At 47.1% G+C, this 26,899-nt stretch overlaps 1 protein-coding gene across 4 annotated transcripts in view; it reads right to left on the reverse strand.

Moving 5' to 3' along the window:
• Window positions 1-3,996: 3,996 nt before the first annotated feature.
• The window catches only part of cnga3a (cyclic nucleotide gated channel subunit alpha 3a), a 78,902-nt gene continuing 55,999 nt past the window's right edge, over window positions 3,997-26,899 (reverse strand). For all 4 annotated transcript variants that reach the window (XM_038818719.1, XM_038818717.1, XM_038818718.1 and 1 more), the window contains 3 exons: window positions 21,114-21,218; window positions 11,044-11,150; window positions 3,997-6,708 (listed from right to left, as the gene is read on the reverse strand). In XM_038818719.1, coding sequence (XP_038674647.1) covers window positions 5,303-6,708; window positions 11,044-11,150; window positions 21,114-21,218 — 1,618 coding nt within the window. In that variant the 3' untranslated portion in view covers window positions 3,997-5,302. The remainder of the gene's footprint in view (window positions 6,709-11,043; window positions 11,151-21,113; window positions 21,219-26,899) is intronic.

Below are 26,899 nucleotides of genomic sequence, written 5' to 3' on the forward strand. Positions count from 1 at the left end.
TCGGCATCCGAGTCATATTTTGGGTGGGGTTTGAGGGGTGGGGTGGGGTGGGGTGTGACTGCCACACTTTCCAAGATCTCAAAAGTGTCACCAAGAAATACTGGCACCTAGACAGCTCTGTGAAATATGACCCCCCACCCCGTTCTTTAATGCTGCATTTAAACAACACTGGGCTAGAGGCTGGGTCAGGCCGATTACATTGGATGCATTTGTAAGGAAACTAGACACAAAGGGGGCACATGAGGACTCAGAGAAGAAGGGGACATGGTGATGGGATAGAGTGAGGTGGGTGGGCGGTAGGAATGACCCTTCTTCAGCCTCGCCCCGGGAGCGAAGGAAATTAGCTTTGCTTCTGTTGGACATTCTATATTTAAAAAACAATTCACATAAGTTAATGATTTGTTTTCTTTCACCGAACCTATTGAAGAAATTGTGAGGTACTCTTTTTCTTAAAATCCCTCAGGCTGTCGGGTTAATTTAGAATTAACAGCTTATCCAAACTAAAAAAAACATCTGCATTATGTTAGAAAGTCAATTATTTTCCAGTTGTGCAAATCACTCAATATAAAATAAATAAATAACCTTTATTGTCACAAATAGGCTTACATTATCACTGCAATGAAGTTACTGTGAAAAGCCCCTAGTCGCCACATTCCAGCACCTGTTCGGGTACAGAGAGAGAGGATTCTCAGCTGGTACGGTAATTGAACCCGCGCTGCTGGCCTTGTTCTGCATCACAAACCAGCTGTCCAGCCCACTGTCGAAACCAGCCCCGTGTACACATGGGACGTGTACACATTCATGGAAAAGGACAGTTCAGATGACACTATAGAATACACCGATAACGTATTTCCAAATGCATTTCACTTGTTGGTACTTGTTCTACCTGAAATATGAATTGACTATTTCTTCAGATGGCTGGTCACAATGTGTGAACTATAGGTGTCAGTTTTCAAACATTTTATGTGCTGGAATCCCCCCCACCCAAACATGGTGCAGACCTACTTTGCTCTGGCTCCACGTTTCACAGCGAAGATTTGAGAGCCACCAAGGTGTGGCCTGCAATCTGAGAAAACTCATTTTAAAATAATTTGGAAAAACCTCCAATAAAGAGCTGGTTCGAGTGACTGCTAGGACACTGGAGGCCCCATCCTGTCAGGAAGAAATGCTGCCAGGCCCTGCTGCTCCATCTCAAGGAGGGTTCAATATCTTTGCAGCTCTTTCACTTTGCAACCATCACTCCTGAATCCTCCTTGGACCTTTTCATGCCCTGGGTATAGGGGATTGTATTGCTAACGGAGTTTGACTCCGTTAATCCTTCTAATTGAGTTGGTCATATATTACAGCTCCTTGGGGTAGGCCCTGGTTTATTTCACTTATGAAGTCACCTGGCCTACCTCACTAAACTGGTATCACATTAACTTATGTCACTCAACCGGACTCCTCTGTCTTACTACAACTACTGGAATAGAAAGAACAGCATATCTAGAAATACACAGGTTAGCCAGCGTCAGGAATGAAAAAGCGATATGTACCCAACATTAGGAAATTCAGCTCTTTTATTGCTGATTTCTCATAATTTGTAGCTCTTTTTCTTTGTAAAGCTCTTTGTAAAGCTTTGTTGTTTGTCCTTCTGTCCATCATATAATGGTACTAGCTGCACCAGGGGCACTTGGGGGTGGAGATCCCAACTCGTTGGGAGGAGCAAGAAAATGAACAAAGGTACCAATGTGTGGGGTTGAAAAGTAGCGAACTTACACAGACAACAAAGCATCATAGTGAGTCCAGGAACTCAACCCTACCCCATTGCTGCAACAGCAGAATCTCTAAAACTGGTGACCTGGTCAACGGCAGATTGTGGGATTCAAATGGGGAGATGGTGGTGTTGTGGTATTGTCACTGGACTAGTAATCCATACACCCAGGGTTATGCCTTGGGGTCCCAGGTTCAAACCCGATGAAGGCAGATGGTGAAATTTGAATTCAATAAAAATCTGGAAATAGAAGTCTAACGATGACCATTGTCGATTGTTGTAAAAAAAAACAGCTGGTTCACTGATGTCCATCAGGGAAGGAAATCTGCCGTCCTTTCGCGGTCTGGCCTACATGCAACTCCAGACCCACACAGTGATGCAGTTGACTCTTTTTTTTTTATAAATTTAGAGTACCCAATTATTTTTTCCAATTAAGGGGCAATTTAGAGTCTTCAATCTACCTATCCTGCACATCTTTGGGTTGTGGGGGTGAAACCCACGCAGACACGGGGAGAATGTGCAAACTCCACACGGACAGTGACCCAGGGCCGGGATTCGAACCCGGGTCCTCAGCGCCTTAGGCAGCAATGCTAACCACTGTGCCACCGTGCTGCCCCTTGCAGTTGACTCTTAACTGCCCCCCACGGAAATGGCCTAGCAAACCACTCAGGACAAGGGCAATTGGGGATGGGTAACAAATGCTGCCCCAGCCAGCGATGCCCACATCCCAAGAAAGAATGGGGAAAAAAATGTAAATGCTGGAAATACTAATTCTGGCCAAAGCCCTTCCTTCAGTCCTGAAGAAAATCTCTTTGACCTTGGGGTTAACTCTGTTTCTCGCTCCACAGATGCTGAGCATTTCCAGCATTTTCTGTTTTTTATTCCAGAGCTCCAACATCCATAGTGTGTTGTTTTTGTTGCTGTTTTTGCTGAACATCCTGCATCACAACAGTAACTTTCATTCAAAAGTATTGAAGTGGCTGTAAACCCACGGTGATCATAAAAGGTGCTATATAAATACAGGTTCCTAATTTTCCTCCTTTAACAGGAGAAGTGGGGCAGCATGGTGGTGTAGTGGTTAGCACTGCTACCTCATGGCACCGAGGACCCAGGTTCGATCCCGTCTCACTGTCCATGGGAAGTTTGCACATTCTCTGTGTGTGCGTTGGTCCCGCCCCCCCCGCACAACCCAAAGATACAGGGTAGGTGGATTGACCATGCTAAATTGCCCCTTAATTGGTAAAAAAAAAAGAATTGGGTACTCTAAATTTAAAAAAAAAACAGGAGAAGAAAGATGAGACTGAAGTATTGGCACCATTCTATTGTAACAGGGAAATTCAGCTTGTAGCATGAATATCCCCACCAATCATTGGGCCATCTAGCCTCAAGGATTCTATTAATTATATCACAAGCAAGGTACATCTGAACAGAGACATGTTCGCAACACTTGCCGAATCATTTTGTAAGCACAGTGACTACATTACTTATTACGTTTTCAGGCAGTAGCCTTGAAATTGAAATGAGCAGCATATTTTTAATCTAGTTAAATTAATTATTCCATGTACCAATTATAAATGCATAAATCATATTTGTAGATGCCGTGCTTATGAAGGAGAACTGCCAAGAGTTGAAAGGAAGTATGTGGTGTGATTTCACAAGTGCACACATTAGCAGTTACCCATGTTTGTTATTTGATGCTTGGGCGAGTCAGTTTATTGTCCACACGCACAGAAATATCGGTTGTAATCAAGATTGTCACCAGAAACATTAAACTACCTTCTCTCTTTCACATGCTTGCTCACATTCTGCCAATTTCCAAGAGCTCTTGCATGAGGGAGCCTTGGGACGTTTCGTTATGCTAAAAGGTGCTATATAAATAAGTTTTCTTTCAGATTTCCCACCACTTGCAGTTTTGTATTTGATCTCAGGCACATTCTCTTTGAACTACAATTTGTTCCCAACAAATAGAGGTGGAGAATTAAATAATAGTCACTTGTCAGAGGGAAATAGCAGGCAAGATGGTAAAATGATACGTCAATTTGTGACACATTTTGATATGTAATTTACTGCAGCATTGAGCAGTAATAGAAAAGAAATCCTGACAACATAGTTCAACTCAAACAAAATTGACAATAGGTTGCAGACTTGCATTTACAACAACCACAAAATTGACAATAGGTTGCAGACTTGCATTTACAACAACCACAAACAAGATCTGTATTAAAACAAAAATAAAAGTCACTATTTAGAAACAAAAAGGAGAAAATTCTCCCCAACTCTGGATCATAAATAAGTTACGTTAGCTCAGATTTACCAAAATATAGAAAAAGGTGAGATATAAACATCTAGTCTAAAAAATGTTCAGCTTATTTGCTCCACAGGCTTGGATCATCCATTGTCGAAAGTGGACACGTGAGGTAAATGATTGGAGTCTATTGTGTTTTAATCTTCACAAAGTACAAAAGAAAGGTTAATATGCCCAGCTAGTTTGCCTTTCAATTCAAAATGGACAATTTCCCACATAGCAGCAAGCTACCTTTTGAAAGTTTCCAATGCATTAGCCACATTTAACTATTTCCAGTAACGGGTCTGTAGTTACTGAACTTTATTTAGTCACCTTTGGACTAAGAGGCAGATTCCAAGAAACACGATGCTGGCAACTGCTCCACATGGTACCAATTTCAACAGCGTTGTGGCTTGTTGCAATGTTCTCATTGGTGGTCGCATGTCACGGTAAAGTGAACCTTAGATAAATTAAGTCGGATTACCGAGCAGCCGTTTCTATTTTTAATGTTGGCTCTCAGCGATTAACACTCATGTAGAAATGCTACCGGGTCAGGATTTAATTCCCTTCCCTGAGGGAATATTTGGAGGGAGGGTGGGTATTTATTCAGGCAGGAGGGTGGTGAGTGGGGACCCCACAGCCTTTCCGTCTCTGTCTTGATGTGGTCTCTCATTGGCTCTCCAGTCAGCATTAAATCGAGCTCCATATATTCCTTCAGACATATCTACTTAAAATTTAAAGGAAGGTTTTCAAATTCCCCTTCCTTCCACACTTCAGAATTGAGTGCATGGAATTGTGCAAACAAACACCAGGCATGAACTGTGGGAGCCCTAGTGCATATATTATATTATTTATGTTGTATATCTATTATAACCTTAAGTTTAAAAAAAAACAAATACATTAAAACATTGACAGTACAGATATTAAAACATGAACTGCGTATTTCCTGGCTCCATTCCTAGTATGTTACTGTTAATTAGGTAAAGAGTACAGTAACAGAATTCAGCTCCCTGATATAATGAACGAACATATATACTTAAAGTTACCTAAACACATTCGGTGCTAAAATGGGCTTTGGTCGCAATTTGTTGATAACGTTTAAAGATAGATCTACATGAACTGCTAACTGATATTTATCATGATTTATAATTTATGAACTACTCTATTATAGTCCCATACAAAAATAATTGATCTTCTCATCAGTATTTCATATCAAAATAGTAAGAAAAACAAAACAAGGAAATTGCCACTTATTCTCATCGCTGTCACTGTTTTCCTAGCTCTATGTCAGTCGAACTGTCCAGTCCATCTGAGAGGTATCCACTGCCATAGCCTTTCACTCTGTTTTCCACCTTTGTGAGCCTTTGCTTCAGCTTCATTTGACTGGATTTGTACTCTGCCATGAGCCTAGCAAACCTAGTCTGCATACTGTCCAATGAAGACTCCATTCGCTCCACTTTTTCTTCCAGATCTTTGGGATCCGCTCCCACCTTTGCTTCCTCTTCATCGATCAAATTGTCCTTCATCAGAATCTGACGTCCCTTCTCTTCTAGAATCTTTTTGGCATCAGGATACTCAGTCAGGGCTTCCATCAAGTCAACTTTGGACAGGCAGAAGAGATCAGAGTAGCCTATGCTCCTGATGTTGGCTGTCCGCCTGTTGCCTGCCTTACTGCCCTTTATGTTCAAGATGCTGATTTCCCCAAAGTAACTACCATCACTCAGGACCACAAACTGCGTTACCCCGTCATCGGCTACAACTGCCAGCTTGCCCTCTTTGATGATGTACATCTCCCTGCCGATGTCCCCCTTTCGGCAAATGTAGTCCCCGGGGCTGTAGACTTGAGGCTGCAGCTTGAGCACCAATTCGATCAAGAGGCCAGCCTCACAGTCCGAAAAGATGCGGACTTTCTTCAGGGTGTCCAAGTGGACGTTGATGGCGATTTCAGCCTTGAGCTTATCGGGTAGGTTTTTCAGGACTTCCTTCTCATCCACGCTCTTCTTGTTGATCCACAGGTAGTCAAACCACTTGATGATCCTGGCCTCTAGGTCTTTGCTCACTTTGCGGAACTGCATGTACTGCTTGATGGAGTCAATCTTGGATTGGAATTCAGCTCGGGAGGCATTCATGTTTGAAATCATGGCGCCCACGTTACCAACGATGGTGGCAAAGATAAGCACCCCCACCAGGAAATCAATGACCACAAATAAATACTCCTCATCCTTGACAGGAGCAGGCATTTCCCCAATGGTAGTCAAGGTCAAAGTGGACCAGTAAAGGCAGTAGATGTATTTTCTGCTAAGCCGCCCATACTCAGGATGGGATATGTTTGGATAGACCCAGGTATCAATGCCAAACCCAATGGATTTCGAAATGGCATAATAAATGCAGCCATTCCAGTGGATAATGATGAGGATGTACAAAACAAGATTTCCAATTCGAAATATGTTAGGGTAGTTTGTCCGCGTTTCCGTGCGATCAAAATATTCAAACATTCGGCTAAAGCGGAAGAGACGATTAAATCTCACCTCCGGGTAATTAAACCCCAACCAAATGTAGGCTACATCTGTTGGTAAAAGAGAGAGCGCGTCCAGTTTAAACTGAGGCATCCTCAGGTAATTTTCTCTCAATTTCTTTGCATCCTTAACGAGCAGGCCTTGTTCAAGAAAACCTGCAGGAAGAAGTGTGGCGTTACTGAGCTGCGCCAAGGGACAAAACGTTGAAACACATGTTTTCAACTTTCCGATATTTTCAATCATTTCTAACGTACCATTTATTTTTGTTACTATATTTCAATAAAAATAGTTGCCTGGTATTTTCTTTCAAATAGCTTACACTTGGAACGGGGGTCCTTGAGGGCTTTAAAATGTGCTAATTATGGTGAAAACCACTAGCCCACACTGGAGAATTTTGACAGTGTCAAAGGCCTTGGACAAGTTGCTCAGAACTCGAACCTGGAGTACTGCCACAGGGTAAATGTATCCGCAATTTTTACATTTTATTTTCATTTCCAACAGTTATCAAAATTTATGACTATATAATTGAATAACCCTTTGTAGTTATCAGTTTTACTCATTTACTAGCATTCCAGCATTTCAACGAGATAATTATGAGCTCAAGTCTCACTCCGGTACATAACGAAGGCTGCTGAATAAGGAACGATTGGAACATGGTAATCAGGTCCCGGAGACTGTTCCATCATTCAGTTAGACCATGGCTGCTCTGTTATGTTTTCTCCTCATCCACCCTACAGAGGTCTTAGCAACAGCATGGTAGCATTGTGGATAGCACAATTGCTTCACAGCTCCAGGGTCCCAGGTTCGATTCCGGCTTGGGTCACTGTCTGTGCGGAGTCTGCACGTCCTCCCCGTGTGTTCATGGGTTTCCTCCGGGTGCTCCGGTTTCCTCCCACAGTCCAAAGATGTGCAGGTTAGGTGGATTGGCCATGATAAATTGCCCTTAGTGTCCAAAATTGCCCTTAGGGTTGGGTGGGGTTACTGGGTTATGGGGATAGGGTGGAGGTGTTGGTTGACCTTGGGTAGGGTGCTTGTTCCAAGAGCCGGTGCAGACTCGATGGCCAAATGGCCTCCTTCTGCACTGTAAATTCTATGATAATCTATGATATGTGCTGAGAACTCAGCGGAATTATGAAACTTAAGGTTCTCTCTGGATTTCAGCAGGGTTAACTATCACCATAGCCACAACATCATAGAATTGTTACAGCACAGAAGGAGGCCATTCAGCCCATCTTGACTGCCCCAGCTCTCAGAACGTGAAATTCACCTCGTGCTATTCCCCGCTTTCTCCCCATAACCTGCAAATTCCTCCTTTTTCGATAATAATCTAATTCCTTCTTGGGTGCTTGAATTAAACCTGCCTCCACCACACGCTCAGGCAGCGGATTCCTAAACGCAACCACTCGCTGTATGAAAACATTTCCCATCATGTCTCCATCGCTTCTTTTGCCACTTACTTTAAATCTGTGTCTCTCAGGGCAGTACGGCGGTGCAGTGGTTAGCACTGCTGCCTCACAGTGCCGAAAACCCGGGTTCGATCCCAGCCTTGGGTCACTATCCATGTGGAGTTTGACATTCTCCCCATGTCTGCGAACGTCTCACCCCCCCAACCCAAAAAGATGTGCAGGGGCGGTGAATTGGCCACGCTAAATCGCCCCTTAATTGGAAAAATAAAATTGGGTACTCGAACAGTTTCTCCCAATCCACTTTGTCCAGATCCCTCATGAATTTGAACACCTCCATCAAATCACCTCTCAACCGCCTCTTTTCCAAGGAAAACTGTCACAACTTCTCTAATCTATCTTCACTATTGAAGTTCCTCATCCCTGGTACCATTCTTGTGAATATTATCTGCACACTTTCCAATGCCTTCACATCCTTCCTAGAATGTGACAGCCCAGGTCTTTATGTAACCCATTGAGACTGAACTAGTATTTTACACCAGTGTCTTGTACTCTGTGTCTCTATTAATAAAGTCCAGGATACTGTATGCTTTATTAACTGCTCTCTCAACCTGTCCTCCCACCTCAATGATTTATGCACATATGCATTCAGATCTCCTACAACTCCATGAGAATTGTACTCCTTATTTTATGTTGCCTGCCCACGTTCCTCCTACCAAAATGAATCACTTCACACTTCTTTGTACTTAATCTCATCTGCCACTTGTCTGCCCATTCCACCAATTTGTCCATGCCCTTTTGAAGTCTACACTTTCCTCAGAGTTCACTAATACTGTCAAGTTTTGCATAATCTGCAAATTTAGAAATTGCCTCCTGCACGCCAAAGTCTAGGTTATTAATATACATCAGGGAAAGGAAAGGCCCCAATACAGATCCCTGGAGAACACCACTACAAACCTTCCTGCAATCTGAAAAGCATCCATTAACTATTACTCTCTGTTTCCTGCACAAAGCCAACTTTGTATCCCAGTTGCTACTGACTCTTAGTCCATGAGGTCTACCTTTTTTCACAAGTCTGTTGTGCAACATTGTCTCAAACGCCTTGTGGCAGTCCATGTGCACCCCATCAACAGAATCACCCTCATCAACCCTCTCTGTTACCGCTTCAAAAAACTCCAGCTGGTTAGTTAAATATGATTTGCACTTAACAAATGCATGCCTGCTTTCCTTAATGAATCCAGATTTGCTCAAGTGACTATTTAATTTGTCCCAAATTATTGTTTCTAGATGTTTCCCCACCACCAAAGTCCAGCTGACTAGCCTGTAATAGCTGGGCTTAGCTTTAGACCTTTTTATTTGAACAAGGTAATAACGATTGCAATTAGTGCTCGGGCACTACCCCTAAGTATAAGGAAGTCTGGAAAATGTAGCCAATTTCTACTTTCCGTAGAATCCCTACAGTGCAGAAGGAGGCCATTCGACCCATCAAATCTTCACCGACCCTTGGAAAGAGCACCCTACCTAGGCCCATTGCCCCCGCCCTATCCCCGTAACCCCACCTACCCTGCACATCTTTTTGGACACTAAGGGACAATTTAGCACGGCCAATCCGCCTAACCTGCACATCTTTGAACTGTGGGAGGAAACCGGAGCTCCCGGAGGAAACCCACGCAGGTACCACCGTGTCACCAATTCCCTCAATATCCTTGGCAACACCTCATCTGGTTTGTTATCAACTTTACCTACACACAGCCTATCCTACTCCTCATCAATTCTAAACCCGTCAAGTGTCTGATTTACCAGGATGGCATGGTGGCGCAGTGGTTAGCACTGCTGAGGACCTGAGTTCAAATTCGGCCCTGGGTCACTGTCCGTGTGGAGTTTGCACATTCTCCCCGTGTTTGCGTGTGTTTCTCCCCCAAAACCCAAAGATGTGCAGTTTAGGTGGATTGGCCACATTAAATTGCTCAATTGGAAAAAAAAATAATTGGGTACACAAATTTTTTTTTAAAGTGTCTGATTTACCTGCGGGTTTAAAATTGATAAAGAGGAGATATCGGATAGGTTGTCTGCACTTAAGGTTGATGAGGCCTGCTGCTAGGACAGCATATAAAATTGAAAATTGGCCTTCATATCTGAATAAAACTGTCTGGAGAGACCATGGGACATTCAATGGATACCTGGAGAGGATTTCCCATTGATCACACCTCCAGCTGAATGACCAAGAGCAGCATGGACAGCGGACAAGGTACAAACACATCCTCTCGATCTCGGAATGAAGCACATAACTTTGGAAGTGGGTGACCGAAGGCTGAGAGAGATACCATCTTAGAAAAATGCACAAAGTAAATGTGGTGATATGCATCACTGTAAATACAGTTAATGAAAAAATGAATGAAAAAATGAAAATCGCTTATTGTCACGAGTAGGCTTCAATGAAGTTACTGTGAAAAGCCCCTAGTCGCCACATTCCGGCGCCTGTCCGGGGAGGCTGGTACGGGAATCGAACCGTGCTGCTGGCCTGCTTGGTCTGCTTTAAAAGCCAGCGGTTTAGCCTGGTGAGCTAAACCAGCCCCTAATGTAGATACGCTAGGACACTGTAAATACACAAGGGGTTAATGTAAATACACTGGGACTAAATAAACACTAGAGGGAGCACCAGAGACATCATGACACACAGACATTCAACCAATAGGCCAGTAAGATAGGACACGACCAATGGGCAGTCAAGACACACCCCGAGGTGACACTACCACAAGGGGGCTACCCATATAAAAGGACAGGGCACACATGCTCTTTCTCTTTCTATCGGCGACACTCAGAGACACAGGGGCAGATGAGGAAGCATCACACTCATCGCATGGATTAGAGCAGACTGGTTAGTTAGATTGAGTTACTATAGTTAGATTATCAGGACAGTCGAACCCAAGCAGGAGAATTGTTCACTGTTCAATATATGTGTTCAACCTATCTCCAAGTCTGAACCTTCCTTTGTCAGAGTATACATCAAGGAAGCAGCTTCTGCTACGTGAAGAAGCATAACACAACAGTAAACACACTGATCATTAAAAGAAAAGGCTTGATTACCCGTTCGGAATCTTACAGCTGAATCCATGATGTAGATTACGTCGGATGTGTAATCCAGCACCAGCCACAGGGTGAGATTTTTTACTTGAAGTTCATCAAAACAAGCCCTAAAATACAAAATTTAAATTTGACAATAAGGGAACATGCCCGCTCTGATAGTTGCCCTGGTGCATGGTAGTATAATATTGTGTCAGCTCTACCTGAGAGGTTGATATTATGGTTTGAACATTCATACAATTAGTGCTTACTATTTCACTCTGTCTTTTGGCATAAGACTGAGGGCAATGGTAGGATTTGTGCTGCCTAATTGATTTTACATCGTAATGTGGGGTATCTGTTAAGTGAGCTGTTTGACAGCTCCACATGGTTATAGAATAGAAATGTTTGTTTTCATAAGAGATTAAGTACTTAAGTGAAATATTTGTTTCAGAGAAGGAATTTCAACATATTGAATTTTTTTTCAAATCAAAGATTTTAAAACAGTGACATAATAAACAGACACAAATTTATTTTATGTCAACATGGCTCCTGAGGTTTGCCCATGGTATGTAATAGCTGATAGTGTGTAGGGGCAAAGGTGATGCATGGGAATCATGGAGGTATGAAGGATCATTGAGGTGGGTAGAGGGTATGAAGTGGCAGAGGTTGGCATGGATGGGGCATGGAGATGTATGGGGAGGGTACAATGCGAGAATAAGGGCAGTTCAGTACCATACTTGAAACTACTTTAAATCTACATGTCCAATGTGTGAGGTGGCACAGTGGGTTTGTGCGATTTCCTTTTAATCCTGGGATCTTGATTTACTTTCAACACAGGCTGTTCAGTGGAACGTTTCTCCCAGCTGGTTTTAAGCAGCCGAGGGTAATGGGAACTGATAGAATAGATAGGGGACATAGACCAAAATGTATATCAGGCCCCTTATTGAAACATGGAATGGTCACTATGCAGTAGGAAGCCATTCAGCCCATTCTGCCCATACTGCCACTGTACAAGAGTAATTCAACTTGTTCCAATCCCCTGCCCTTTCACTGTAGCCCTGCAATTTTCTCTCTCTTCAGGTGCCTATCCAATTCTCTTTTACAAGCCTCCACCACAATCTCAGCTGATGCTCTGCCCACGATGGGCTGAGTTTCCGACGGCGCGGAACACGTGTGGTCTCAGCCATGCAGGAACCTGGCATGGCGGCTGCAGACTGTGTCCAGCGCCGCCACAGATCCGGATCCTTGCCGCTGGCCGGGGGGCAGGGGGGCTTCGTGAGGGCTGGGGGAACAGGGAGGGGGTGGCCAACGGGTGGGCTGTGGGGACGCGGATGGGGACGCGGGTCCAAGCACGGCCGGCGCCATGTTGTATGGCGCGACCGCTGCAGGTCATCAGCCGTGCACAGGCGCGGCCAAGGACCCAGCAATTCTCCAGCCGCATTCGGCGCGGGAGCCGGGAGTTTGACCCAGCGCCGCTGCTAGCTCCTCACCGGTCCCGGAATCGGTGAGGGTTTCACACAGAATATTTGGTCGTAAAAGACCACACATGCTCCATTGGCGTCAACACTTAGTCGCTGAAACGGTGAATCCAACTCCTGGTCTGAAAACAACACTTGGCCGAATTTTGGTAAGTTTCCGCCCATATTTCCATGTCAGGATGGTATGTGACTTGGAGGCGAACTTGCAAGTGGCGGTGTTTCTGTATCTGCTTTCCTTGCCCTTCTGGCTGGTAGATGCACCCATGCACATCATGAGGTAAAAACAGGCAGCGACAGACACCCAGGTTAGCCAATCAACATACAGAACAGAACACAACCAATCACCAGACAGAACACCAGATGCGGGCTTCCAACTATAAAACACACGAGGCATCAGCACTCCGCCTCTTTCCACTGGTGACAACTGTAGTGACAGTCAGGGTGTATATATCAGTCAGCACCTTCTACATGTGGATCAGAGCTAGCCTGGTCTAGTTAGTAGACGTAGAGTAGTAGAGTGTCAACCCACAGCCAGCTGTGTGCATTGTTACAGAAGTTCAATAAATCGTATTGAACCAACGCCTACATTTGGTGTATGCTTTACAGTTCATCTGCATCCTGTTGCAGTCTGTTCCATGTTACCCCAGGCTGAATAACACGTCATGATACCAGGAGTCTACTTCATCTAAGTAATTTACCTTGAATAATTCAGTGCCTTCCAGCAGCATGGAGAAGATCCAGGCCCCTCCACAGCTCCGGAAATCTCGGTGCCAACTGGCGGGTCTGTACATTGAGGCCTCGGGCCTCGAGGATGCGCCCGATGCCTGAAAAATCGCCCTGCTCCTATCGACTGCAGGGGACCAGGCCATCCAAATCTTCAATTCGCTAATTTTTGCCGACGGCGAGGGCAAGACCAAGTTCCAGACCGTGTTAGCCAAATTTGACAGTCACTGTGAAGTCGAAACGAACGCGAACTTTGAGCGCTATGTCTTCCAGCAACGCCTTCAGGGTAAGGATGAGCCTTTCCAATCCTTTATAACTCATCTCCGCATATTAGCGCAATCCTGCAACTACGGTGACACCGCTGATTCCCTCATCAGGGATCAGATCGTGTTTGGGGTCCACTCCGACGCCCTGCGGGAGCAGCTCCTAAAAATAAAAAACATGACCCTGCCAGTCGCTATCGAGATGTGTAAAGTGCATGAACAGGCGAAAAGTCGCTACTCCCGCCTTAAATCGGCAGAACAGGACCAACTTGCTTCCCACGAGGCAGAGAGTGTACAGGCCATCGCCCGAATGCGGCGCCTTAGCATCGATGAAGGTGGCCATTTCGCGCTCTTTTCCCAGGGTCCCACGCATGCGCACAACAGACGGGAGAATGAAGCGGCCGAAGACCACACTGCGCATGTGCGACGATGCACGAAGCATTACGACGTCAACGTCATGACGTGCCCGAACTGCGGCACCGCCCATTTAAAGCAGCAATGCCCTGCAAGAGGCAGGTGATGTTTAAATTGTGGGAAGCCTGGCCATTATGCAGCCTTGTGCAGGTCTGCACCTCTGATCGTGGGCCAGTGATCCCAGTTCCAACGCAAACACGTTCGAAGTGTGCAGCAAGGGCTGCTGGATTCGGAACCTGGTAACACCACGGATCCAGAGGATGACTGCCTGGAGTCCCCATATCGTGTGGGCATCATTACCACATATTACAAGGCCTTCTCAAATCCAGCAACACGCCTACTCATCCCCAACGTGGATTCTGCGGACGAATGGCGTGCTGTCGTACAAGTCAACCAATGCAGCATCCGGTTCAAGCTGGACACTGGTGCTTCAGCCAATCACATATCTCAAGCAGATCTTGCTCACATCTAAAGGCGGCCAAAAATTCTTCCGCCGGCGATCCAGCTGCTTGATTATAATGGCAATGCCATTATTGCGTTCGGGTCTTGTCACCTGCATTATCTCCAGCAAGGCCCACTGCGATTCAAAATCGTCAAGCCTGACAAGGCTTCCCTGCTTGGTGCCCATGCGTGCAAGCTACTCAATCTCGTCCAGCACGTTTATACCATGTCCTCTGCCAATGTGAATCTTCAGGCTGACATTGACGAAATCCTGTCACAATACCCGGATGTGTTCAGTGGGATGGGCACGCTGCCGTACTGCTACATAATCCTACTCAGGCCTGATGCCAGGCCTGTGATCCATGCACCACGCCGGGTGCCGGCTCCTCTGAAGGACCGTTTAAAGGCGCAGATGCAGGAGCTCCAAGACCAGGGTATAATCTCTACAGTGATGGAACCGACTGACTGGGTCAGCTCGATGGTCTGTGTGAAGAAGCCCTCTGGAGAACTGCGCATATGTATAGATCCCAAGGATCTTAACCGAAACATAATGCGTGAACACTACCCGATCCCGAAGCGGGAGGAGCTGACCAGTGAGATGGCACATGCCAAATTCTTCACGAAGCTAGATGCATTGTGTGGCTTCTGCCAGTTGCAACTGGACGAGTCCAGCAGGAAGCTCTGCACGTTTAATACACCTTTCGGAAGGTACTGTTACAACTGCATGCCGTTTGGTATTGTTTCAGCCTCTGAAATCTTTCACAGGATCATGGAACAGATGCTGGACGGCATTGAAGGTGTGCGGGTTTATGTTGATGACGTCATTATATGGTCCATGACACCAGAGGAACATATATCTCATCTCCAACAAGTCTTTAGACGCATACATGCCAACGGCCTCAAGTTGAACAAAGCCAAATGCTCCTTTGGCATGTCATCAATCAAGTTTTTGGGTGATCAAATTTCCCAGCAGGGCGTGCAACTGGACTCGGACAAAGTCAAGGCCATCAACACAATGAAGAACCGGAAAACAAAAAGGCGGTACTCTGCTTCCTGGGTATGTTTAATTTCTTGGGAAAGTTCATTCCCAACCTGGCATCACACACCACGGCTCTCAGGCATCTGGTGAAGAAGGCCACTGCATTTCAGTGGCTACCCACACATCAAGCAGAGTGGCTCGAGTTAAAGGCAAAGCTCACCACTGCTCCGGTACTAGCGTTCTTTGACCCAGAGCGGGACACACAAATCTCCAAGGACGCAAGCCAGGACTGCATTGGTGCGGTGCTCCTCCAGAAGGATGACTCCTCGTCCTGGGCTCCACTGGCCTATGCGTCCAGGGCCATGACTCTCACTGAGCAGAGGTATGCTCAGATAGCGAAAGAGTGCCTTGGCCTCCTCACCGTTATTGTAAAGTTCCATGACTACGTCTACGGTCTACCAACCTTCACAGTAGAGACTGACCACAGGCCCCTAGCCCATATCATTCACAAGGACTTGAATGACATGACGCACAAGCTTTAGCGCATTCTCCTTCGACTCTGCAGGTATGATTTCGAATTGGTTTACACACCGGGCAAGGAGCTAATCATTGCGGATGCCCAGTCTCGCGCCATCACCTCGCCCTGTGAACAGGTCGACTTCATCCGCCAAATTGAGGCACAGGTACAGCTGTGTGCCAGCAACCTCCCGGCCTCAGATGAACGAGTCGTCAACATTCGAGAAGAGACCGCCAAGGACACTCTTCTGCAGCGGGTCATGCATCACCTTGCAAATGATTGGCGGAAAGAGCAATGCCCCCAGTTCTTTAATGTTAAGGATGACCTAACAGTTGTCGAGGGGATGCTCCTCAAGCTGGATCTGATTGTTATTTCTCGCAGACTCCAGAGCTCAAACAGATCCACGAGGGACACCTCGGTATTGAGAAATGCAGGAGCAGGGCCCGGCAGGCTGTCTATTGGCCTGGCATCAATGAGGACATATCCAACATGGTCCTCAATTGTGCGACAGGCCAGCATTTCCAGGCTGCTCAGCCCACCCAGCCCTGTTACTCCAGCAACACGAGATTGTGACCTCTCCGTGATCTAAGGAGGGAATCGACCTTTTTCACGCCAATGGGCGCGACTACGTGCTTATAATTGACTACTTCTCGAGTTACCCTGAAGTGGTGAAACTGTCCGACCGCACATCAAGGACTGTCATCAAGGCCTGCAAGGAGACAGTTGCCAGGCATGGTATTCCGCTCACGGTCATGAGCGACAACGGTCCCTGCTTCTACAGCCAAGAGTGGTCCAACTTCGCGAAGCTATACCAGTTCAAGCACATTACCTCGAGCCTGCATTACCCGCAATCTAACGGGAAGGTTGAAAAAGGGGTCAGTATCCTGAGGCAACTGCTCTGTAAGGCTGTGGACTCAGCTTATGACTTGAACCTTGCGCTCCTGGCATACAGGACAACAACCCCTCTGTCCACCGGTATGTCCCCAACACAACTCCTTACGAATCGTGACCTGCGGACGACTGTTCCGGTCATTCATTTACCTGACCTGGATCACCTCCCAGTGCTCAGAAACCGGCAAAAGCTGATATACGATGCTCATGCTACTGATTTGCCTGTGCTCTCTCCGGGAGATGCTGTTCGCATCAAGTTGCCTGGTGGAGGTTGGTCAGCTCCAGCTGCTGTTGTTCGACAGGCTGCTCCCAGGTCGTTCGTGGTTCGCATGGCTGATGGATCCATTGTAAGGCGCAACAGAAGGGCACTACCTTCTTGCCTGCCCACCACCGGATCTCATGTTCCCAGCTGTCGTTATGCCTCCTCCGGACACCTCGATCCACGAAGCCACCCATCTGGCTACAATCCCGCCTGTCACGACGCCGTCGTCCCTACCTCCATCTCTCAGGTGGTCGACAAGGATCCGACACCAGCCCCAGAGATTGGACTTATAAATATTTCCTTTGTACATATTGTTCTGTATCTGCACGCTAGACACATTAGAACATAGAATTTACAGTGCAGAAGGAGGCCATTCGGCCCATCGAGTCTGCACCGGCCCTTGGAAAGAGCAGCCTACCCCCTACCCAAGGTCAACACCTCCACCCTATCCCTATAACTCAGTAACCCCACCCAACACTAAGAACAATTTTGGACACTAAGGGCAATTTATCATGGCCAATCCACCTAACCCGCACATCTTTGGACTGTGGGAGGAAACCGGAGCACCCGGAGGAAACCCACGCACACACGGGGAGGATGTGCAGACTCCGCACAGACAGTGACCCAAGCCGGAATCGAACCTGGGACCCTGGAGCTGTGAAGCGATTGTGCTATCCACAATGCTACTGTGCTGCCCATTACATGTATATATGCATTCACTCGCCATTTGCTGTAAATAGCTATATCTGTAAATATGTTGTATATGCTCGAAGCAACCAACGAGTTTTTTTAGTACACTTAGAGTAGTAGAGTGTCAACCCACAGCCAGCTGTGTGCATTGTTACAGAAGTTCAATAAATCGTATTGAACCAACGCCTACGTTTGGTGTCCGCTTTACAGTTCATCTGCATCCTGTTGCAGTCCGTGTTACCCCAGGGTGAATAACACGACAGTAGAGGTTGCAGATTTGAACGGAGCCTTGGTGAATTGCTGCAGTGTATTTTGTAGATAGCATACAGTAAGCTACCACTGTGTGGCAGTGGTGGAAGGATGAAATGTTTAAGGTGGTGGATGGGTGTCAATCAAAAGGGCTGTTTTATCCTTGATGGTGTCGACAATCTTGAGTGTTGTTTGAGCTGCACTCATCCAGGCAAAACTCACACTCCTGACTTGTATCATGTAGACAGACGGTGGACAGACTTTGAAGAGTCAGGAGATGAATTGCAGACTTCAGAATTCTTATAACCACAGTATTTATATGGCGAGTCCAGTTCAGTTTCTGGTCAATGATAACCCCCAGGATATTAATAGTGGAGGGTTCAGTCATCGTAATACCATTGACTGTCAAGGAGAGATGCTTAGATTCTCTCTTGTTCTTGTGTGACGCAAATGTTACTTCCCACTTATCAGCCCAATTCTGATTCTGGACAAGGGAAACAAGGGAAGCAGTATTCGCAGCTAAATTAATGCAGTGGGATTCTCCGTTCCTGAGGCTAAGTGTTGGCACCGGCACATGATTCATGGACTTCCATGACAGCAAAACTGGCGCTGCACCTGGACCGATTCAGCGACTGTTAAGGGGCAGGAACCGGCGCCATGTGGAACACAATCGATTCCAAAGAGAAACGGTGTGAGATTAGCCGGGTCCGTAATTGACCATCAGGAGGCCAACAAGCTGCAGCCACATATACATTTCACCCTCCACACACACCATCCCAGCCATCAAGATGGCACTGGTTGCGCTGGAGTGTGCCCATACAGCTGATGGGTCAGCTGGGGCCAGTGGGCACCATGGGGGTATGCCTGTGTGACACCCATGGCCCTAAATTCACAGTGGGGCAGTCAGCGGCGTGGGTAACTACACGACTGCCTTGCTGGCTGCGGCAATGTCCACTGTCCACCAATGGCCAATGCCCGTCCACCCATATCCCACAGCCCGCCTCCTGCCCCCCCCCCCCCCCCACCCCCCCCGCTACTCCCTCCAGCCCTGGCAGAAGCCCCCCGGCCAGCAGCACAACTGTCAGCAAACTATGGCGATGTTGGACACTTTCCGTATCCTCTCTCTCTCCCTCAGCAATCAACAGTCACGATGCCTGTTTCATGATATTTAAAAGCACAAGTGAACATCGCCGTTGGGAATTCGGCCCATTGGAGGTGGTGAATCGCAGAGGCCCCGGAGAATACCAGGTCGGGCCCACAAATGAATGCCAATGGTTTTTATTGTACGTGCGTTCTGTAAAGCATTGGCGCTGCTGTTGAGTCGACGGAGAATTGCGATTTGGCGTGAAATTGGCACCCGCCTCGATTTCGGCGTCAGAACCAATTCTCTGCCCAATCCCGTTTCCCGATTCCGGCGTCGGACGACGGAGAATCCCGCCCTAGGTCTTAACCGGTGAACAAAATGTCAACGAGCTCCTTATTTTTCAAATTGAGAATGTAGGCGGCAGGTAAGGCCTGATAACATATGATGTCGCCAGCCACGTCTCTTAGCTCAACTACTTGCGCCATCGTTAAGCACAAGTCTGTGCTCCTTCATATTAAATATGTAAAAGTGGTGACCTTACCAGAGAGAAGTACCAGAATGAGAGATAGTTTTACTGGGTGATAAGTTGGAGAGGGGGGGGGGGGGGGGGAGACATTGAATAAATTGACAGTTGCAGGAGTGTTGCAGCGAATGTAGGGAAAGAGGCCAGGCTATCAGGAATCTGTCTGAAGATGTTTGATTTGGAGGAGCGGTTTTAACCAGGAGCAGAAATGGAAAGAAATAGGTTTGAAATAGATGAAGGAAATCTGGGCCGGGATTCTGTCAGCCTCTGCGCTGCAATTGCGCTTGGTACGGGGGCAGAGAATGGGGCGTCAGACCCGCGATCGGGTCCGACACCTTCGTGCGATTCTTCGGGGACCGGAGAATCACCACCAATCGCGCGCGCGTTAAACGCGGCCCCCGCGGCGATCCTCCGCCGGCAACTGTCCGAGTTCCCGCCGGCGTGGTTCACTCATGGTTCCACCCAGCGGACACCCTGGTTCTGGAGGGGGGGGGGAGCAGGGGATCCATCACCTTGGGGGGGGGGGCCTCCAGACGGCCACGCTCGTGATCGGGGGCCACTGATCGGCGGGTGTGTGCGATCTGGGAGGGGGAGCTTATATCCTCAGGGCCGGCCCACAGTGTGGGTCGGCCATGTTGTACGGGGCCTCCGCCGCAGGCGGCCGCCACGCGCAGGCGCGGACCCGCGGCCCGAAGTGCAGGTATCAGCAGCCGGAGCTGCGTGGAGTACTCCGGGGCTCTGCAAACCCCCTCAAAACGGAGAATCACTCTGGACTTTCTCCAGGAAAGTCCAGAGTGATCTGCGGCCATTTTCTTACGGGCGTGGGGACATTATGAGAGAATCCCGCCCCTGGTGAGAGGTAATGGTTAGAGATGGCTTAAACAGTGAGTGAAACCCCAAAAGATGGTTATTGTGGATCCAAATATGGATTGGAGTGTTTATAGGGAGAGAGGTTTCAGGAGAGCAGGAAAATCTGAACATAATGCAACGTGCAAAATTCCAAGCACAAAGCTTCACATATTGTACAGGAATTTTTTAAAAAACAGATAGTAAATTACAAGTTGTAAGAGTAGATGAAAATGTATAATAATACTTGAAATTTAAGTTCAAGGATTTTTGAGGTCAGGTTAGCTAAGAGCTGCGGGTGGCATGATGGCGCAGTGGTTAGCACTGCTGCCTCACAGCACCGAGGACCCGGGTTTGATCCCGGCCCCAGGTAACTGTCTGTGTGGAGTTTGCACGTTCTCCCCGTGTCTGCGTGGGTCTCACCCCCACAACTCAAAAGGATGTGCAGGGAGGTGGATTGGCCAGGCTAAATTGCCCCTGAATTGGAAAAATTACTTGGGTACTCTAAACTCTGAACAAGGCATGCCATCGAGTTGGAGATAGAAATTTGTTCCTGTTTAGTCATTTGTTAATCTCCTCACATCCCCAAAGATACTATTATGTATCCAATTAATACATTTGGGCACATACATGTCAAGATACTTTACCCCTTTAAATTTAGATGTTTGCATATTTTTCTCCTCCTTGCAAGTCAAATAGTAATTGCTTAAGATGTTTAATCATCAACCTACCTGCACACCAGCATACACCAGTTGTACATTACAGGCACTGTGATTATTGAAAGCCATCTATAGTAAAGATTTTCGGCAGGGTCAATGACATACACATCTTTCTTCCTGGAATGAGAAAGGAATGAGTTACAATGGGTACTTTCAACAAAAACATTCCTCCTGTTTAGGTCACTTGCAACTGGACCAATATCTTCTATTTCAGTCTCATTACACAAATTGCTCTATTGAACTTTCTGGAAATTAAGAAGAATAACGCCTGCTAATACTCTTCCATTGTAAAACATTCCATGTAAAAGTGGTATGAAAACATTTTCAGCTGGACAAATTCAAAGATGACAATGAACTACTTACCTGATTAATTATAGCGCAGTTTACTCAAAATTAAATATGAAACTCATAGTAAATCTATGAACCAAGACGCAAACATTATTTAATCACCACTATTTCACGCCTTCCGTCTACTGGTACCTCAGTCTCCATGTTAATCCATCAACAATGGGCTTTATGTGCACTTTACCCTTCTAAACTGGAAGAACCAACTTCACATCAATGCATGTCACACAGTTCGACAATTAAAGAACAAACAGTATGTTAATTTACACTCAATCTACAAGTTCAAACCTATCAGCTCAAAATGTCACCAAGTTAAACCCATATCTATTTAACTATAGCAACAGCATTCCTCTGACTTAAGAGAAACATAATACAGGGCCTTATATTATACCTCTTGTAAACATCCCAAAGCACTTTGGCTCAGAGTTTCCACCTTGAACCCAATTGGCAGTCTGGGTACACAGAGGACTCAAAATTGCCTTCCTTTTAGAAACAGAATTTCTTGCCGAAGTTTTTGCTCAAGCTTATTTGCATAAAGTTGGTGTAGAAGCCAGCTATTTTCTATAGGTAAAAGATAGCTATTTAGCATTAAGCCCCTAGTCTATTAAATACCATTTTAAAACTCACTCATAACCTCAGGCCGTTTCAAAACATAGCTTCAACAGAACACAGAAGCAGATAGATTAAAACAGGATTCTTATTCAGCTAACAAATACATTTGCAAGATAAAGGGCAGTCCAAGGCCATGACAACAGCATAGCAACAGTATAGAACCTAAAAGAACAGTAGGTCAGCAACAAACCAGTTCAGGCCGCGTGCAATAACAACACTAAATCGCATTCCATAGCTTATACAAGAATATATTTTAAGGTTAATGTTGCCTATAAATGAGTGACAACTAACCCTCAAATCAAACTCATTTGATGTTAATCCAAACCAAATAGGATTACATAGATGTGTAATTAAATGGCTGAAGACAGATATGATACAGTATAACTGTGAAGTTTCGTTCGGCCATTTTTCTCTGGATCATTCTCTCTCCCTCTCTTTCCGGAATCAATCTATACTTTGACTTAACTATTCGCTGTCTTTCATATTGCACTTTCTGACTTGACTTTTGAAGTTATTGTGAGCTGTTTGCCAAAGCAAGAAAATCATTTCTGTGATTCTTTGAAAGTTTCAATTGTCTCCAAATTGCCTTTTAAATGACTCTCCATTGTAATCAATAGAAGACAAATAAAACAATTCTTATTTGCACCTGAGAAGTTTTAACTTAAATTTCTACTGAGTTCTAGTAATCGCAAAGTGCTGCTAAAACCGCATGGTAGATCTATCAGTTGGCTCCGGGCTCAGTAGGTGGAGCACTGGCCTTGTAAACCAGGGGTCACAAGTTAAACAGTGGTTGGTTTAGCTCAGTTGGCTGGACAGCTGGCTCATGATGCAGAGTGCTGCCAACAGCGCCAGTTCAATTCCCATCCCAGCTGAGGTTACCACGAGAGCCTTGCCTTCTCAACTTGGCTCCTCCCCAACAGTCAGCTCTCCCCCTCAAAGGGGAAAGCAGCCTATGATCCTCTGGGACTAAGGCAACTTTCATTGCCAAAGGCAGAACCTTCCATGAACCAACACATTCCAGCATAGTTTCAAAACGTATTGCTTTAACAAGTGTTTTCCATTAAACAAACACATTCCTTGATATATTTAAGAGTAACAACCTGTGGCAGTTTTATTAATACAGCTGGAAACAGTTAATCACAAAAAGTAATCAATTTTAATCAGTGTCCAGCATACCTTTGAGAGTAACCCACTTTCAAATAATTGAAAATGACTTAAAAAGAAACTACACAAAACATTTACTAGTTTCAGTGATGCATAGGAAACTGTTTCTGAGTGAATCAAATAGTCGCTACTTTAACAAATTTTCATACAGGGCATAATAGTGTCCTTGCATTAATTAATTTTAGGAGCCGACTTCTGGTGGAGGCCTATGGAGAGCATTCACACACCAGGTGGCTCTTGCCAGAGTTCCTTGATTTTGGCCATTTTCGCCCAGTTTTCGGGGGCGATTTGGGGAGGGACGTGGTTAGTTTTATGGGGTAAGAGTCCGACGTAAAAGGAATGCCCAATAAGTATAAAACCAGGCAGCAGGAGAGTAAACAATCATTGTCGGACTCGGGAGCTTCGAAAACATCATCTGCTGAGAAAATGGCGGCGGATCCTGCTGTCTCTTTGGCCGCTCCACTAACCGCTGAGATGCTTACAGGCATCTTGGCGGGGGAACATAAGAAACTGCGGCAGACCTGGACAGAGCAATCGAAGGGGCCCCGTCCCCTATTCCTGCGGACCTAAAAAAATAGATCTGACGGTAAAGGTGCATGGCATGATGCTAAAGGATGTGGAGGTGGCCCTTTCGAGGCAGAAGGACCAGATCAGCTCCCTGGAATGGGTGGCTGGGGACAACAAGTCACAAAGGGCCAAGGTCGACGGTCTAGAGAATTCCTCCAGAAGGCAGAACCTGAGAATTGTTGGGCTGCCGTAGGGTCTGGAAGGTCCAAATCCAACAAAATGTGTTGAAGCTGTTTGGAAAATGGTGTGGGTGGGTGGAATGGCTTCCCTTCCTGAATCGGATTGAGCCCACAGATCGCTTAGGCAGAAGTCCCATTCTGATAAACCACTGCGTGCGATCATCGTGTGTTTTCACAGTTATCAGGGAAAGGGTCCTGCGGTGGGCAAGGGACCACCGGGACTATAAATGGGGAGGGCATTGCTATTAAGGTCTACAAGGATGTGGGAGCAGAGCTGGCTAGAATGCGTGCGGCATCCAAAAAGGCCAAGGCTGCGTTGTACAGGAGCAACGATCGATTTGATGTGCGACTCCAAGTAACGTACAAATCAACATGTTGCTATTTTGATGCACTGGAGGATGCAGAGGCAGTTGTACAGAAGCATGGGTTGGGGTTGACATTACTGCGAACTGTATCAGCTGTGGGAAGTCTGTCTGGGGGGTGGGTATGTGAAACGAGTTTCCACATGTATTTTTGCTGTTGGTTTGTGGGATAAGTACTGTTGTTCTTTGTTTTTTTTCTCTAACTATTAAAGTTGAATATGGGTGGGAGGTGTGGTAGTCACCACTGATGTATATACTGTATATATATGTGTTTTACGGTTAGGCCCCTGTACTACAGGTACGGGGGTGATCCCTGCCTGCTGGCTCCACCCAGTAGGCGGAGTATAAATATGTGTGCTCCCCATACAGCAGCCATTTCGTCAGCTGCTGGAGGAGGCCACACATCTCAGTGTAATAAAGCCTCGATTACATTCTACTCTCGTCTTCTCGTAATTGATAGTGCATCAATTCATTACACTGAGATTTTTCAGGGATGGACCTCCGCATCAAGCCGGTTCGCCTGCAGCTGCATCCTCAAGCAGACAACGCCAAAAAGGACTTTGAACATTGGTTAGCCTGTTTTGAAGCATACATCGGGTCTGTGCCAGACACAATTCCAGAAGCACAGAAGCTCCAGATTCTGTACACGCGGCTGAGCTCCAACGTCCTTCCCCTCGTCCAGGACGCGCCGACCTACGCAGAGGCCATGGCGCTACTGAAGGAAAACTACGCTCAGCGGACTAACAAAATCTACGGCAGGCATCTCCTCTCCACGCGGCACCAACTTCCCGGTGAGTCAGTGGAAGATTTCTGGTGTGCCCTGCTAGCCCTAGTTAGCGACTGTGACTGCCAGGCCGTTTCAGCTACTGAACACTCGAATCTGCTGATGAGAGATGCATTTGTTACGGGCATAGGGTCCGACTACATCCACCAGCGCCTCTTAGAAGGGGCCACGCTCCACCTCGCGACGACCAAAAAACTAGCGCTCTCACATACGGTCGCCTCACGCAACGTTCAGGCCTATGCCCCCGCCCTCTGTGCATCGTGGATCGCCGACAGTCACCCCATCATGGACCCCATCAGCGACCGCCGCCAGCCAACCCCACGCCTGTGCCGTGCGGCAGCCAACCAACCCTGGGGGTCTCAAATGCTTCTTCTGTGGGTAGTCAAAACACCCCCGACAGCGCTGCCCGGCACGGAGCGCCCTCAGCAAGGCCTGTGGCAAGAAGGGACATTTTGCTGCAGTGTGCCAGGCCCGCTCAATCACCACTATTGTCCCAGCACCCCCCATGTGCGGCCAGTGGGCGCCGCCATCTTGTCTCTCTCAGAACCAATGGGCGTTGCCATCTTGCCTGCCCCAGGACACATGCAGCCCCAGGGTGCCGCCATCTTCCCCTCCTCGGACCACGTGCGGCCCGTGGGCGCCGCCATCTTACCCGCCTCAGGACCCCTGCCCGTCGGCCACCTCATGGGGCTGCTCATCGCCTGCAACCGCCGACAACCAGCCGCGTCTCGCCTCGGTCACAATTGACCAGTCTCGACCACACAACCTCGCGACCGCTTCATCAAAGGTGAAGGTCAACGGGCACGAGATCTCCTGCCTGATGGACTCCGGGAGCACTGAGAGCTTCATTAACCCGAAACGGTAAGGCGCTGCTCCCTTGCGGTACACCCCGCTAACCAGAGAATCTCCCTGGCCTCCGGATCCCACTCTGTGGCGATCCGGGGGTACTGCATTGCCACCCTCATTGTCCAGGGCGTGGAGTTCAGGGGCTTCCGCCTCTACATCTTCCCCAACCTCTGCGCTGCCTTGCTACTCGGCCTGGACTTCCAATGCAACCTCCAGAGCCTCACCCTGAAATTTGGCAGGCCCCTACCACCCCTTACCATTTGCGGCCTCGCGTCCCTTAAGGTCGACCCGCCTTCCCTCTTTGTAAACTTAACCCCGGATTGCAAACTCGTTGCCAGCAGGAGCAGATGGTACAGTGCCCAGGACAGGACCTTCATCAGGTCTGAAGTCCAGCGGCTGCTTCGGGAAGGCATCATCAAGGCCAGCAACAGCCCCTGGAGAGCCCAAGTGGTAGTAGTCAAAACTGAGCAGAAAAACAGGATGGTCGTTGACTACAGTCAGACTATCAATCGGTACAGGCAACTCGACACGTACACCCCCCGCATATCTGATATGGTCAATCAGATTGCACAGTACCGGGTCTTCTCGACAGTGGACCTGAAATCTGCCAACTACCAGCTCCCCATTCGCAAGGCTGACCGCCCATACACCGCGTTCAAAGCAGACGGCCGCCTTTACCACTTTCTTAGGGTTCCCTTCGGCGTTACCAATGGGGTCTCAGTCTTCCGACGGGAGATGGACCGAATGGTTGACCGGTACAGACTGCGGGCCACTTTCCCGTACCTGGACAATGTCACCATCTGCAGCCATGACCAGCAGGACCATGACGCCAATCTTTCCAAATTTCTCCACATCGCTACTCTCCTCAACCTCACCTATAACAAGGAAAAGTGCGTGTTCAGCATGAACCGCTTAGCCATCCTCGGCTATGTGGTCTAG

The sequence above is a fragment of the Scyliorhinus canicula genome, chromosome 14 (assembly GCF_902713615.1).
Source record: "Scyliorhinus canicula chromosome 14, sScyCan1.1, whole genome shotgun sequence".
NCBI lineage: Eukaryota > Metazoa > Chordata > Chondrichthyes > Carcharhiniformes > Scyliorhinidae > Scyliorhinus > Scyliorhinus canicula.